The following is a 16410-nucleotide window of genomic DNA, read 5'->3' on the forward strand; positions in this document are numbered from 1 at the left end:
ATAAATGTGCAGACTATTTTCGAAATGGGGAGAAAATTCAAAAACCTGAAATGCAAAGGGACTTTGGAGTCCTTGTGCAGAATCCCCTAAAGGTTAACTTGCAGGTTGAGTTGATGGTGAGGAAGGCAAATGCAATGTTAGCATTCATTTCAAGTAGTCAAGAATGTAAGAGCAGGGATGTGATGCTGAGGCCTCACCTTCAGTATCGTGAACAGTTTTTGGGCTCGTTATTTCAGAAAATATGTCCTGGCATTGGAGAGAGTTCAGAGGAGGTTCACAAGGAAGATTCTGTGAATGAAAGGGATATCATATGAATAACATTTGATGGCTCTGGGCCTGTACTTTTTAGAAGCGTGGGTGGGATCTCATTGAAACCTTTTGAATGTGGAAAGGCCTAGATAGAGCACATAAGAAATAGAAGCAGGAATAGGCCGTCTGGCCCGTCAAGCCTGCTCCGCCATTCAATAAGACTGTGGCTGATCTGACCATGGTCTCACCTCCACCTACCTGCCTTTTCCTCATACCTCTTAATTCCCCTACAATGCAAAGATCAATCCAACCTTGTGTTAAATATATTTACTGAGGTAGCCTCCACTGCTTCATGAGGAAAGTATATTTCCCATGGTGGGGAGGTCTAGGACAAGAAGGCACAGCCTCAAGATTGAGGGGTGTTTATTTAAAACAGGGATGTGGAGAAATTTCTTAGCCAGAAGGTGGTGAATTTGTTTCCACAGACAGCAGGGTAGGCCAGATCACTGGATGTGTTTAAGGCAGAAACTGACATATTCTTGATTGGCCACAGCATCAAAGGTTACGGAGAAAAGGCTGGGGAGTAGCGCTGAGGATGGGAAAAGAAGGATCGGATATGATTGAATAATGGAGCAGACTGGATGGGCCAAATGACCTCTCCTTTGTCTTATGGTCTATTCTCCACTCACCCACTCAGATCATCCTCCCTCGTACAGCCTGCCTCTAAACTTCTCAACCACCCCCTTCTCATTTCTGGAATTAGCTGATTCAAAGTACAGCTGACTTCCAATTCTTTCACCCAGCTTTTCAAGATTCAAACCTGTTTGCTGTGTGTGCATCAGTGAAGAGCGCTGTTTGCGTAAACAACATACTCCACCGAGGGGATTAGGCCGATTTTGGTTATCGCCCAAGTTTCGATTAATAAGACCAATATGTCACATGCTTTTTGTGCTTACAGGAAATGTATCCAATTAATATCAGTAATACCTTGATTTCATGGTACAAAGTGCGTTTTGGGCATATTCAACGGCGAATTTGAGTGTTTACGTTAGGAAAGGAAGTAACAGTGCAAGGTTAGTTCCTATTTTATACAAGCTTAAAAAAAAGAGTTCGTTTCACAGAGAACGAAAGTGAAACTGATAGCAAAATACCGGAGAAGACGGCAATAGTTTCCATTCGCTTGTGGAAGATGGCGGCAGAGGGTGCTTTCGACTATCCTCTGATAGTCGAGGGCGAATGGGATTTGGACGACGCTAAGTTTTTAACAAATAAACTACAGATTTATTTCCAAAGCAAGAAGAGATCTAACGGCGGAGAATGTATCGTGGAATATAACGATCCTGCCTCAAACCGAGCAGCGGTGCGCTTCATTAGTGACGAAGGTGCGTGAGTTTCTGACTAGCTCACAAATCGTTAGAATTCATTTCATATGAGATTATAGTAATTTCAGAAGCACATTTGTTTGGGTTTTGATAGTGCAGTGTCAGTTAAGAAAACGGCGAGGAGGAAGACTCGGTAATGAGGGAGGGAGAAGAATTTAGCCCAACAGATCTTGAAGCTCTTGTATTTTGCAACATTAATATTTGTAAGCTTAGTATTTGCAATATCTTTAATGATCACAGATTGAAAAGCTGGCCGGGTTTATTGCCCGGTGAAAGGAGAGGAAACTTTGTGCTATCACTTGTTTGCTTTCAGAAAGTTTCGTATTCATGTCCGCGCTGATAGGCTGCAAACCCGTGATGAAAATATGTTGTCGCTCCGCTCCACAAATACTTCATCACTGTTGCCAATATGTTTACGTCTGTCGGTCCAACTGTTATGAGGAAATCCGTTTATAATCAAACAAAATATCAAATATTGCCGAGAAGTTATTTGCTTCTGGAACTGAAGTTATTTTACGTTTTGCAATTGTATCCTATGTCCTTTCCTGTTTTTTTTCCCGGGGTGGTTTGCTAAAGTTATTAAGGAGAGTTTAAACTAGAATTGCTGGGGTAGGAAGCAAACTGAAGAGACGGCGGTAGAGGCGGATGGCTCGCAAATACAGAAATCTTGGAGACAGATTTTGGAAAGTTGTAATAATGACAGGGTTGTCGTGGTGGGAGATTTTAATTTCCCAAATATCGATTGGCAGGCATGTCCCTAGAGCAAGGGGTTTAGATGGAGTAGAGTTTGTTAAGTGTGTTCTGGAAGCTTTCTTGTCGATAGGACGTGAGGGAATAGGACCAATCAAGTGTGCCAGTGGAAAAGTGTGTATGGAACCAGAGGAGATAGCGGAGGCACTTAATGGGTACAGTACTTTGTTTTAGTATTCACAACGTAAAAGGATCTTAGCGTTTGTAGGAATGGCTTACAGGAGACTGAAAAGCTTGAGCATGTAAATATTAAGAAAGAGGATGTGCTGGAGTTTTTGGAAAGCATCAAGTTGGATAAGTCATCGAAACCAGACGAGATGTACCCCAGGCTCCTGTGGGAGGCGAGGGAGGAAATTGCTGAGACTCTGGCGATGATCTTTGCATCATCAATGGGGATGGAAGAGGTTCCAGAGGATTGGAGGGTTGCAGATGTTGTTCCATTATTCAAGAGTAGAGATCGCCCAGGAAATTATAGACCAGTGAATCTTACTTCAGTGGTTGGTAAATTGATGGAGAAGATCCTAAGAGGCAGGATTTATGAACATTTGGAGAGACATAATATGATTAGGAATAGTCAGCATGGCTTTGTGAAAGGCAGGTCGTGCCTTATGAGCCTGATTGAATTTTTTGAGGATGTGACTAAACACATTGATGAAGGTAGAGTAGTAGATGTAGTGTATATGGATTTCTGCAAGGCATTTGATAAGGTACCCCATCCAAGTCTTACTGAGAAAGTAAGGAGACATGGGATCCAAGAAGACATTGTTTTGTGGATCCAGAACTGGCTTGCCCACAGAAGGCAAAAAATGGTTGTATGTGGGTCATATTCTGCATGAAAGTCAGTCACCAGTGGGGTGCCTCAGGGATCTGTTCTGGGACCCTTACTCTTTGTGATTTTTATAAACGACCTGGATGAGGAAGTGGAGGGATGGGTTAGTAAATTTATTGATGACACGAAGGTTGGAGGTGTTGTGGATAGTGTGGAGGGTTGTCAGAGGTTACAGCGGGACATTGATAGGATGCAAAACTGGGCTGAGAAGTGGCGATGGAGTTCAACCCTGATAAGAAGAGGTTCATTTTGGTAGGTCAAATATGATGGCAGAATTAATGGGAAGACTCTTGGCAGTGTGGAGGATCAGAGGGATCTTGGGGTCTGAGTCCATAGGGCACTCAAAGCTGCTGTGCAGGTTGACTCTGTGGTTAAGAAAGCATATGGTGCATTGACCTTCATCAATCGTTGAATTGAATTTAGGAGCTGAGAGGTAATGTTGCAGCTATATAGGACCCTGGTCAGACCCCTCTTGGAGTACTATGTTCAATTCTGGTCGCCTCACTACAGGAAGGATGTGAAAAGCATAGAAAGGGTGCAGAGGAGATTTACAAGGATGTTGCCTGGATTGGGGAGCATGGCTTATGAGAATAGGTTGAGTGAACTTGGCCTTTTCTCCTTGGAGGGATGGAAGATGAGAGATGACCTGATAGAGGTGTATAAGATGATGAGAGGCATTGATAGGGAGAATAGTCAAAGGCTTTTTCCTAGGGCTGAAATGGCTAGAATGAGAGGGCACAGTTTTAAGGTGCTTGGACATAAGTACAGAGGAGATGTCAGGGGTATGTTTTTTTATGCAGAGAGTGGTGAGTGCGTGGAATGGGCTGCCGGCCAAGGTGGTGGAGGTGGAATCTTTTAAGAGTCTCCTGGACAGGTACATGGAGCTCAGAAAAAAAGAGGGCTAATGGGTAACCCTAAGTAATTTCTAAAGTAAGGACATGTTCGGCACAGCTTTGTGGGCTGAAGGGCCTGTATTATGGTTTCTATGTCCTAAGGTAAGAAATCCTAATATGAAGGCATCGTGTTATCGCCAAATTTAAAATTTAGAATCTGTGCAATATATTGAAAAGTAGAAATAATTCTAATCCAAATTTCCTTTATAGTTATGTCAAGGAAGCATTAAACTATTTAGAAGATAGTCTACACTTTTATTTCTTCTCTCAGTATACTGATCTCTTACCTTGAGGGACAACATCATACTCCTTTTGCAGAGCTGTCCATGCTGTATGCTTTAGTCCGAGATGTCTATCAGAGAACCTTGTCAGCAGATCGATGACTCAAGTGTTGCTTCCATTACTTCGCTTGCCTAGTTTATCCAAGGTAGAGGAATAATAATCAAAATTAGTAATTTGCTAATTACTACTATTTAAATTACTGATAATTCCTTTGACAACAGCTCACTTACGGGTGATCTTTCCCTAAGCAGTCTTTCAGGACTGAGGTTTTGGGAATTTGAGGTGGCTAATGGATGTGGGGACTGCAGGCTCTTCTACGTATGGGGTAGGAGGTGCCTGACTGGCAGATGTGTAGTTTGTGAATGGAATGTGAGTGTGAGTTTTCAGAGTCCTGTTAATCGGCAGAGATACTATTACTGCTGATCAATACTGGTTATTCCAGTTATACATCTCAATCCCCCTTCATATTTCTTTAATCTCCAGGCCTATATCTCCCCCCCTTCACCATTCCCCATCCCCTTTTCTCTCTCACCTTATCTCCTTGCCTGCCCATCACCTCCCTCTTGTGCTCCTCCCCTTTTTCTTTCTTCCATATAAAATCCTATTAGATTTCCCCCCTGTATCTCTTTCACCAATCAACTTCCCAACTTCATCTCTCCCCCCTTCAAGTTTCACATATCACCTTGTGTTTCTCTCTCACCAGCTCCCACCTTTTAAATCTCCTCCTCAGCTTTTTTCCTCCAGTCCTGCTGAAGGGTCTCAGCCTGAAGCATCAGCTGTACTCTTTTCCATAGATGCTGTCTGGTCTACTGAGTTTCGCCAGCATTTTGTGTGAGTTGTTTGGATTTCCCAGATTTTCTCTTTATCGTATCGCTGTCTTGTCTTGTCCATATTGGACCAACAACTGCCACTGGGCTATAAACTTACAGGAGCAGTATGTGGTTAAGTGCCTCGCTCAAGGACGCACGTGCTCCTTGAGGCTTGAACGAATGACCTTTCAGATCACCAGCCCAAAGCCTAAACCACTTGGCCATGCGCTTAACTTGTTAGCTTGTAGTTTCAATTGACTTTTAACAATTGTATTGCAAATGGCGATTGATCTTGCAAGTAAGGAATTCAAACATAACACAGTTTATTAAATGGTCAGTATGTGTAACTGCTATTCAATTCTATATTAAAATGTTATTTCTCTTCAGAACAGTGTTGTGACAAGGGCCATACTGTTCCCTTGTGCACTAGTAAAATAAATCATGATTGAGGGGGGCATTACTGGAAGTTTGAGAAACCGATGTTCATGCCATCAGGTTGGAGGTTACCCAGACAAAATGTAAGGTGTTGTTCTTCCAACCTGAGTGAGCCCTAATGCAACAGTACTGCAGGCCATGGAATGGGAAGTGGAATTAAAATGGGTGGCCACTGGGAGATCCTGCTTCTTCTGGTGGATGGAGTGTTGCTGTGTTAGACTTTTGTTCTGATTTCTACTTATTACCCGATGCAAGAATCACAGTACTATGGAGAATAAAACAACAACTTTTTATTTAGTAGCTCGCTACCAGAGAGACTTCCTTAGGCACAAACAAGAGCCCATTCTGAAGGTCTCTCTCGAAAGCCCAGAGATCCAGAGTTTTCATATCATTTTTGTCACGTACGCAGGCAACTCTTTCTTAGCTACCCCCACAATCACATGCCCAGCAACAGTGGTATTTTCGAGGAACAGACCAAAAATTCAGACCACCAGAACAATGTGCATCATTAAATGATTTCAGTTCCGCATATTTGTAGACAGTTTATAATTTTAGATTACCACTTCCTACAGGTGCAATGCCATTGGTGCATACATGGCTTGCCATCTAATGTCAGCAGAATGAACTAGCCCTTTTACCATCTCAACTGCTTGGCGAAGCAGTCACCCAATCTACTTTGGGTCTCACTGATATACAGCATGCAACACCAGGAGCATTGGACACAATAAATAACCCCAACAGACTCATTGGTGAAGTGTTGCCTCAGCTGGAAGGACTGTTTGGGACCCTGAATGGTAGTGAGGGAGGAGGTGTAGAGGCAGGTGTAGTACTTGTTCTGCTTGCAAGGAGGGACAAATGGACAAGGGAGTTGCTTAGAGACCAATCCCTGGAGAAAGTAGGGGTGGGGAGGGAAACAATGTGCTTGGTGGCGTCATCTTGGAGAAGGTGGAAGTTCTGGAGAATTACGTGCAGGACGCGGAGGCTGGTGGGGTGATAGCTGTGGACAAGAGCAACCTATCCCTCATAGGGTGGCGGGAGGATGAGGTGAGAGCAGACATGCGTGAAATGGAAGAGATGCAGTTGAAGGCAGCATTGATGGTGGAGGAAGGGAAGCCCCTTTCTTTGAAAAAGGAGGACATCTCCTTCATTCTGAAATGAAAAGCCTCATCCAGAGAGCAGATACAGTGGAGACGGAGGATTTGAAAAAAGGAGATAGCGGTTTTACAAGTAACAGGGTGAGAAAAGGTAAAGACCAGTTGCTGTGAGAGTCAGTGGGTTTATAGTAGACATCAGTAGATAAGCTGTCTCCGGAGATAGAGCCGGTGAGATTGAGAAAGGGGAGTAGGTGTCGGAAACGGACAGTAAATTTGAGGACATGGTGGAAGTTGGGGACAAAAAATGAGCCAATAAAACTATTTAGAAGTTGGTAAATGTCCTTTGGTTTGTGTTGCTTAAATCCTTCAGTTACCTAATTATTGCAGTAAGGCAAAATTGTACCTGTCTCCAGCAGTGCAGGAGGGAAGCGGGCCTCACTCTGTCTGCAACCTTATGCTTGCCTCAACATTAATTAACCCTTGCCACAATTTCCACACAGACAACAGAGATTTGGATGGCCACATGTTTATCAAGTAGAAAGATGGAGTGGGGCCAGAGTTCTGGTCCAGAGTTGATAGGCAGGTGAAGAGAAAAGAAGAGGGAAGGGGAAGTTAGAGAAATCGCTATTCATGATATCAGTTTGGGGGCAATTTATAATGTTAATTCTGGTATCAGCATATATAGAAAATACTGGCATCTGAGGAAGAATCATTTCCCCCTACATAATCGCAGAATGAATAAAGATCTTTGTTAATGTCACAGGAACACCCATTTGTCTTTAAGGTGCTGCATCATGCAATATATTGTGGTATACACTGTACATTGCATTCTCCCATACCACAAGGTATGCAGCTTGATAATAAATGAGTTACTAACTTTAATTTGAATCTTGAATTTAGATACAGCTCTGGGAACAGCAATGTGTAACACATGAAAATCCAAAAAAATTGCAGGTGCTGGAAATCTGAAATAAAAGAAAATGCTGGAAAATCTCAGGATGTCAGGGAACATCTGTGGAATGAGAAAAAGAATAAAATTTAAGTTGCAAGCAAAGTGACGAGTGTCTGGACAGGACAAAAGACGTATCACTGTTCCCTCTAAGCTCCATGGCTGTGCAGTAACTGAAGTGCTCCCGTGCACTTAGTCTTTGTTGCCACTCAGCTGGGTTTTCTATTACATAATTCTGAAATTATAATGCTAATATAATTGTGTAACATCCTGCAGTAAATTATGTGTTAATGAATGTAATCCATAGATTTTCTAAATAATAAACATACTACAGCCTTTACTTTTTTTATAAATTTTTTTTATTGGATTTTCAAATAGTTACAAAAGGAAAAAAAAATCAGCCCTTCCCTTAACCCCTCCCCACTAACATATCCTTGTAGAAAGTGAAAAAAGAAAGAGTGCCTGGATATCGGAAGATCCCCACATGCTCCACGGAGTTCGTAATAGCTTTAGTATATATATTTATTTCTTTCCCCAAATAACCAATAATTTTATCTTCGGAGCACCTATATATTTAATCCTATCTTTTGTAAATAAGAGCACCAAATTTTCAGAAATATTTCATATTTATCTTTTAAATTATAAGTAATTTTTTCAAGTGGAATACAGTTGAAAATGTCATTCTTCCAACGATCTATACTTGGGTATGAATCCGCTTTCCAAGTAACTGCAATAGCCTTTTTGGCTACTGCCAATGCAATTTTTATGAATTCTTTCTGATATTTATTCAGTTTGGATTTCAGTTTTATCCTTTCAATATCACCTAGTAAAAATAATGTTGGATTATGTGGAAGTTGTGTTCCAATAATTTGTTTTAATAAAACTCTTAAATTTGTCCAAAAAGGTTGAATTTTAAAACAAGACCAAGTAGAGTGTAAAAAAGTACCAATTTCTTGATTACATCGGAAACATTGATCAGATAAATTTGGGTTTAATTTATTTATTTATTGTGGTGTAATATATAATTGATGTAAAAAATTATACTGCACTAATCTTAACTGGACATTTGTTGTATTTGTCATACTATCAAGACATAGTCTTGACCAACTTGTTTCTTCAATTTTAATATTCAAATCACTTTCCCATTTTTGTCTTGACTTATGAATTCCTTGTTTAATTGCCTGTTTTGAATCAAACTATACATACAAGAAATAAATTTTTAAAATTTTTCCTTTTTGAATTAAAGTTTCTATTTCATTAGGTTTCGGCAATAACATTGTTTAACCCAATTTATCTCTTAAATAAGCCCTTAATTGGAAATAACAAAAAAGAATGTTGTTTGATATTTTGTATTTATTCTTTAATTGATCAAATGACATTAATATACCTTCTTCAAAACAATCTCCTATATATCTAATCCCTTTTTGAAACCAATTGTATAAAAGTTGGTTATCCATTGTAAAAGGAATAAGTTCATTTTGAATTAAAGGTCTCTTTGCTAATATAGATTTCTTTATCTCAACATCAGCATTTATCTTATCCCATAATAAAACTGGGTCTAGACAAAAATTAAAATCTCCACCTATTAATATTTTGTCATGTGCATCAGCCAAATTCTAAAAGGCCTCTTGTATAAACTTTACATTATTTTCATTTTGTGCATAAATATTCATAAGAGTCCATAGTTCTGAAAAAAATTGACAATGTATAATTACATATCTCCCTGCACAATCAATTACTTTTTGTATTTTAATTGATAAAGTTTTATTAACCAAAATTGCAACTCCCCTCACCTTTGAAGTTAATGAAGCTGCAATAACATTTCTGACCCAAACTCTCTTTAATTTCTGATGTTCTATCTCTGTTAAATGTGTTTCTTGTAAAAAAAAAGCTATATCTATTTTCATTTTCTTAATGTATGTTAAAATTATTTTTCTTTTCACTGGTCCATTAAGCCCATTAACATTAAAACTTTAAAAATTCAGTAAAATTAGTCATTATTTTTATCAGCGTTACTCCAGTCTATAGTAATACTTAACTTCTCAACTTTCATAGTACCTTAGGGAATCTTTTTAAAATTCTCCGTGTTGCTATGTGTCTCCCCACCCCCCCCCCCCCCCCGATTGACCAGGCAAAGAAAGAAAGATTAAAGAAAAATAGATTGTAAAGAAAAAAAACAAAATATCCCCCTATTAATGTGAATTAAAAAAAACACATTACCCCCCTCCATTGTATGAGTCATGGCAATCGCCATGATTACACACGTGAATCCTGTAACAATCGATCTGAAGTTCTCCCAGCTCCCCCGTAACATAAAAAAGTATATACATAAGAGAAGAAAAAATAATATCACTACTCTCGATTAATATTTCTCAAATTTTTACCTTTCTCCCCCTGTATCATATAATTACGAATATATTTAAATATTCTTCTCTCCTTAAACATCCATCAACTCCATTCACTGTCCCTGTCTTCATCTTTAATCCATTTCACTTTTAAATCCTTGGCTGTGATTAGCGAATATTTGGGAGTTCTTGTGCAAATTCTTCTGCATCCCGATAATCAGTAAAAAATCTTCTTTTTCCATCATCCAAAAAAATTATCAGGGTTTCTGGGTGACGCAATATAAATTTATAACCCTTTTCTCATAAAACTTTTTTCGCTGGGTTAAATTCCTTCTTTCTCTTCAAAAGGTCATAACTTATATCAGGATAGAAAAGAACTGTTTTCCCTTCTATCATCAATGGCCCATTTCTCTTTCTGGCACGTTGGGCAGCCGCCTTCAGGATCTTTTCTTTATCTTGATATCTTAAGCATTTTATCAAGATTAATCATGGGTTTTGGTGAACTTGAGGTCTTGATCTTAAGGCTTCGTGAGCCCTTTCAATTTCAATTAACTGGGTTCCTTCTTCCATTTCCAAAATTTCCGGAATCCATTTCTGAAAAAAATTTATTGGATCCTCTCCCTCTATACCTTCTTTATTACAATCTTAATGTTATTTCATCTACTAAAATTTTCAAGTACATCCACTTTTTCCAACAACCGTTTTCTTTCTGATGTCCAGGCAGAAATATTATCTTCCATTTTATTCACTCTATCAATGGTGTCTCCCATTGTTTCTTCCAAGTTTTTAATTTTCTTGTCCATTTTGTCCTCTTTTAATCATTTTATCAAACATAATCTTAATATTTTTAATATTTTTTATTACTTTTAATTCATGCTTTATTTGCACCAACGATTTTTTAATGTCTCCAATATGACCTCCAACCTCTTCCTGTTGCTCTTTATTTGTCTCTTCATCTTCGTCTGATTTATCCAGAGAATCTGATTCCACCTCATATTCACTTTCACTTTCAGTTCCGGTCATAGCTGGGATTTGTAGTTTGGGTTGCTCGTGTTTGCGCATGCCCCTTCCTTCACGCATGCGCAATTCCTGTTGCTCTTTTTTTTGGAGACGGTTGATGTTGCCGCAGTTTCCTGTTCTGTATCGCCGGAGGTAAAATTCACTTGAGCCCGGGGCTCTTTGATGGCGGCCGGCCTTGATTCTTTTCCAACTTGTGTTGTCTTCAAAGTAGTAGTTTTCTTCTGCATCTGTTTAGGAGACATATCTTAAGACAACCCTGAGTAGCTTATAAGTAATTTTTAAAAAAATATTTACTAACTTTTCTTCACTTAAACATCATTTTACTGGCTTTTACGGGAAAGCTGGATTTCCACGTCTCGATCCTACGTCATCACGTAACGTCCCCCCACAGCCTTTACTTTGAAACATTTTAGAGCTTTAATATATTTACATTGTCAATGTTTCAAGTTACAACACTGTTACAAGTTGTAACGATAAACAGAATGGAAGTCAGTAGCCAGGAACTGAAGGCCAATGCCATCTAGTCAAAACATTTTACTTTTGCCATTGATGACTGTCAGTATTTTTTACTGCCGATATTGTTTACTTGTGTTATGAGTTGTGGTGAGAATTAGAACTTTGTAATAGAAGTTGTATCGTCAAATGGGGACAATTAGGGTTAACTTCACTGCTCTCTGCTTTTAGTCTTGAATCTTAATATATTAAGCTGGTATTGATCCATAGATTTCAAAATTTCTGATCAGTCCATTGCACAATACTTTAATAAAATGCATTTAATAGAGTCATGCAATTTTACAGCATGGAAAAAGCCCCTCCGTGCCAAACAAGTTACCCCAACCAAACTAGTCCTAGGTACCAGCATTTTGCACATAACTTTCAAAAACTTTCCAATCCATGTACCTGTCCTTACTGTTATACCACTGGTATTTAGGACAGCAATGAAGGTCCTCCATCTCTGGAAGTGTTCAGGGCTTCTTTCCTCATGTCAGTAGCTTCCTCTTGGTTTTCACTACTGGAAGTCACATCTGTCCCAAGTGGAGACTCATGAATACTGCACACACTGATGTAGAAAGATTCTTCATTGCTGTTTCTGTAACAATTTTGTTTTATCTGTCAGGGTTGTTCAAAAGGTCTGTTTTTTTAATTATCAAAGTATGTACATAGAATACAACTCTGAGATTTCCTCTCCAAATAGTCATGAAACCTGAAAGTCAATGAAAGAAAAGGCATTCTCTCCCCCCCCCCACCACTATACGAAAAAGAAACAAAACTCACAAACCCCAGTCCCGTCCTTCTCACAAAAACTAGACACAGCAGCTGAGACATCAAACCCCTAACCCCAAGCACCTCCCATGCAAAAAAACTGCGACAGTAACATCAAGCCCCTAACCCTTCTATCGCCCAAAAAAAGTAGCATATTGCCCACCTGTCAATCAGCAGCAAGAAAGAAAACAGAAAAACTGAGGAAGACCACAATAAACCACAGTCCACACCAGTAATCAGATATGTCTCAGAATTCTCAATACATCTCCTTTCAGCCTCGAGAAGAGAAACTGTTTGAATTCAGGCCTTCAGTGGGGAGCGATCAGCAACCCGCAGCCTCTCAGCTTCCAGCCTGACACGTGCTGATCTGGCCCCCTCCGCATTCACCTCGGTTTCAGTCTTCCTCGATACTTTGATCAGTGAGAAATGGAGTCAGTCATGGCCCTGTGCCTGTCTTTCATCTCCTGCTTGGGGGAACTCGTACTTGCAGTCCTCTGCTGGAATTTTCTTGGGGACAGCTGAGCACAAAATCTCTCAATTGAACTCCGAACTGTAAGTCACCAACTTGAACAGTTTCTGAAACACAATTAAGATAAAAAGAGTAAGTAATGGGCATAGAAAAAGTGAAATAATTAACCATCTCGAAGATGTCACCCAAAGAACTGTTTGCAGTTGCCATCTTGACCAGAAGGGTTTCGGTCAAACCCTGAGCCAAACCTTGAGGTCTGGTGGACAACTCTTAGTCTGGCTTCTCTCTTTGATATGTTTGGCATGGGTGACCCTAGCAAGGGACGCAGGTCTCCAAACTATGACAAGGTTGTGGTCCTCTTGAAGGATGTACCTGTCCAATTGTCTTTTAAAAGCTGTTATCGATACTGCCTCTGTACCGGGAAAATATCTGAGTGGAATTACCCAATTTATGTCCTTCATGATTTTATACACCTGTAAGATCACCTTATATTGGGGGTGTAGCGGACAGTGAGGAAGACTATAAAACCTCGCAGTGGAATGTGGATCAGCTAGATAAATGCCATATGGAATTTAATGCCGGCAATTGTGAGGTGTTGCATTTTGGGAGGACAAACAAAGGTAGGACTTGAATGGTGAACAGTGGGGCACGGAGGAGTGTGGTAAAACAGTGGGGTCTGGGAATACAGATCTGTAATTCCCTGAAAGTGTATCATGGGTAGATTTGGTCATGTAAAAAATGCCTTTGGCACATTGGCCTTCATAAATCAAAGTATTGAGTACAGGATTTGGGATGTTATGTTGAAGTTGTATAACACATTGGTGAGGCCTAACGTGGAGCTCTGTGTGCAGATCTGTTCACCTATCTACAGGAAAGGTGTCAACAAGGTTGAACGAGTATAGAGAAAAGTCACAAGGATTTTGCCAGGACTTGAGGACATGAGTTATAGGGAAAGATTGAACAGTTTAATAATTTATTCCTTGAAGTGTACAAGATTTAGGGGAGATTTGATAGAAATTTAGAAAACTATGAAGGGTATGGATTGGGTAAATGCAAGCAGGCTTTTTCCACTTGGGGTGGGTGGGATTAGAACCAGATGTCATGGGTTAAGGGTAAAAGGTGAAATGTTTACAGGGAACATGAGGAGAGTTTCTTCACTCAGAGGATAGTCACGGATGCAGGTTTGATTTCAACACTTAGAAATTTGGAAAGGTACATAGCTGAGATGGGATATGGAGGGCTGTGGTCCAGGTGCAGGTCGATGGGACTAGGTAGATTAATAGTTCAGCATAGACTAGGTGGGCCAAAAGGCCTGTTTCTATGCTGTAGTTTTCTATAATTATGATAGCTCTCAATCTCCTAAACTCCAAGCAATGAATTCCTAACCTGTCCAAACTCTCCTTTTCACTAAGTTTTCAAGTCCTGGCAACATTCTTGTAAATCTTTACTGCACCTTTTCCAGTTTACTAACATTTTTTATTAGTGAGGTAACCAAAACTGAACACGTCATGTCAATCTATGGCCTCCTCTTGCGCCAAGATGAGGCCATCCTCAGGGTGGAGGAGCAATACCTCATATTCTCTCTGGGTAGTCTCCAACCTGATGGTGTGAATACCAATTTCTCCTTCTGCTTTAAAAAAATTCTCCCCCTCTTCTTCCTCGATTCCCCACTCTAGCCTCTTACCTTTTCTCTCCTGCTATATCACTTCCTCTGGGTCCCCTCCTCCTTCCCTTTCTCCTACAGAACTCTCAGGTTCTTTCTCCTCTAGCCCTTGACCTTTCCCACCAACCTAGCTTCACCTTTGACCTTCTAGCTTGCCTCCTTACCTCCCCCCACCTTATTCTGGATTCAGCCCCTTCCTTTTCAGTCCTGAAGAAAGGTCTCGGCCTAAAACATTTCCATGGATGCTACCTGACCTGCTGAGTTCCTCCAGTTTTGTTTATGTTACTACAGCTGCCATTTCTTCTTTTGAATTATCTAGTTATATATTATATAGTTGCATTGAATTATTATATAGTTACATTCTCACTTCATGGAAACAGGTGAATGTATGTACAACTTTTCAGACAGTATTGCTGTGCTAATTTGTACAATGAGACTTCTACTGAACATTGGCAGAATAATGTATTGACATACAGCGTTTGACTTTGAAGAAAATAAACACTTTAATTTTTTACTGTCAGTGGTACAGTCCAAAATATTCAGTTATTTATTTGAAACATGGCGACTTAAAGCAAAATTTAATATCTTTAATTGCTTCTAATAATTTATTTAGTAAGGTCCCTTGTATTGGAGAAGAAAACTCACCAGGTTGATCTGCAAGGGAAAGGGATTATCAATCTTACTGTCAGACTTCCATCTGAGACAGCTGTGGGCAAGGATGAGACAGGAGCAACACAGACTCCAGAACAAAATGTAAGTTATATGTACATTATGTAAATGGTAATCATAAAGCAATATTATGATTTTTTTCAATTTTGACATTATTCTTATGCTTTGACAGATTGTGGTTTGCAAAGGAAACCAACCCACTCCAGGAAAAGGTACTTGCGCTTCCTTTAAAATGTTGCAGAATTGATTCTCTGAAAGTGAGGATACTGAAAAATTTTGATATAACAGAGGCTTGTAAAACAGGTTTAATGACAGAATGTTTATATGTTGACTTGAAACCCCGCATCTAAAATAGTTAGAATGTGCTTTTGACGCATTGGCGTTCATAAATCAAAGTACTGAGTACAAAAGATGAGAATTATGTTGAAGTAGTATAAGATGTTGGTAAGGCCTAATTTGAGTTCTGTGTGCAGATCTGGCCACCTGCCTAGAGGAAGGATGAAAACAAAGTTGAAAGTAAATGGAGAAAAGTTACAAGGATGTTGCCGGGTTTATAAGGAAAGATTGAATAGGTTCAGACTTTATTGCTTAGAACTTAGAATAGTGAGAGGACATTTGATAGAGGTATACCGACTTATGAGGGGTTTTGATAGGGTAAATGCAAGCAGGCTTTTGCCACAGAGGTTGGGTGGGACTACAACTAGAGGTCATGTGTTAAGAGTCGAAGGTGAGAAGTTTAAGGGGAACATGAGGGAAAACTTCTTCACTCAGAGGATTGTGAGAGTGTGGATGTGAACTCGATTTCAATATTTAAGCAAAGTTTGGGTTGGTAATGGATGGTTGGGGTACGGAAGGCTATGGCTCCTCTGCAGATCGATAGGAGTAGGCAGCTTAAATGGTTTAAGTATGGACTAGATAGGACTGTTTCTTTGCTCCACTTTTCTAGGTCAAATTGAGTGACAGAGGCAGAAGGCAGAAATAAATACGAGTTTTTTTTTCATTTCAATCTTTTTTATTGATTTAAAAGAATAGGATAAATACAAGTCAGAGGAGAGGTTATCTCAAATACATATTTCAATAATAGTACAAAGAAAGGAACATACACTGTCAAAATCATATATAGTATTGAGTTAATATAAAGAAGAAAAAGAACCACATCTCCTCTTAACAATTCATAGAAAAAAAAGACTCAAAATTTCTGTTATTGAGGAAAAAAACCCCCACTAAACTAACCTAAAACCAAAAAAAAAGGGAACTGGGCAGTCCATTTTGAGGATACAGTTCAAAAAAAGAAAAATCCTTTGCCGAG

At 39.6% G+C, this 16410-nt stretch overlaps 1 protein-coding gene across 1 annotated transcript in view; it reads left to right on the forward strand.

Annotated features, from left to right (window-relative positions):
• The first annotated feature begins 1295 nt into the window (after positions 1 to 1295).
• Positions 1296 to 16410, forward strand: part of LOC132392463 (protein mono-ADP-ribosyltransferase PARP14-like) — an 82975-nt gene continuing 67860 nt past the window's right edge. Inside the window, exons 1-3 of the mRNA XM_059966338.1 lie at positions 1296 to 1631; positions 15046 to 15185; positions 15274 to 15313. Coding sequence (XP_059822321.1) covers positions 1439 to 1631; positions 15046 to 15185; positions 15274 to 15313 — 373 coding nt within the window. The 5' untranslated portion in view covers positions 1296 to 1438. The remainder of the gene's footprint in view (positions 1632 to 15045; positions 15186 to 15273; positions 15314 to 16410) is intronic.

This window comes from Hypanus sabinus, chromosome 4, assembly GCF_030144855.1.
Source record: "Hypanus sabinus isolate sHypSab1 chromosome 4, sHypSab1.hap1, whole genome shotgun sequence".
NCBI classification, from domain to species: domain Eukaryota; kingdom Metazoa; phylum Chordata; class Chondrichthyes; order Myliobatiformes; family Dasyatidae; genus Hypanus; species Hypanus sabinus.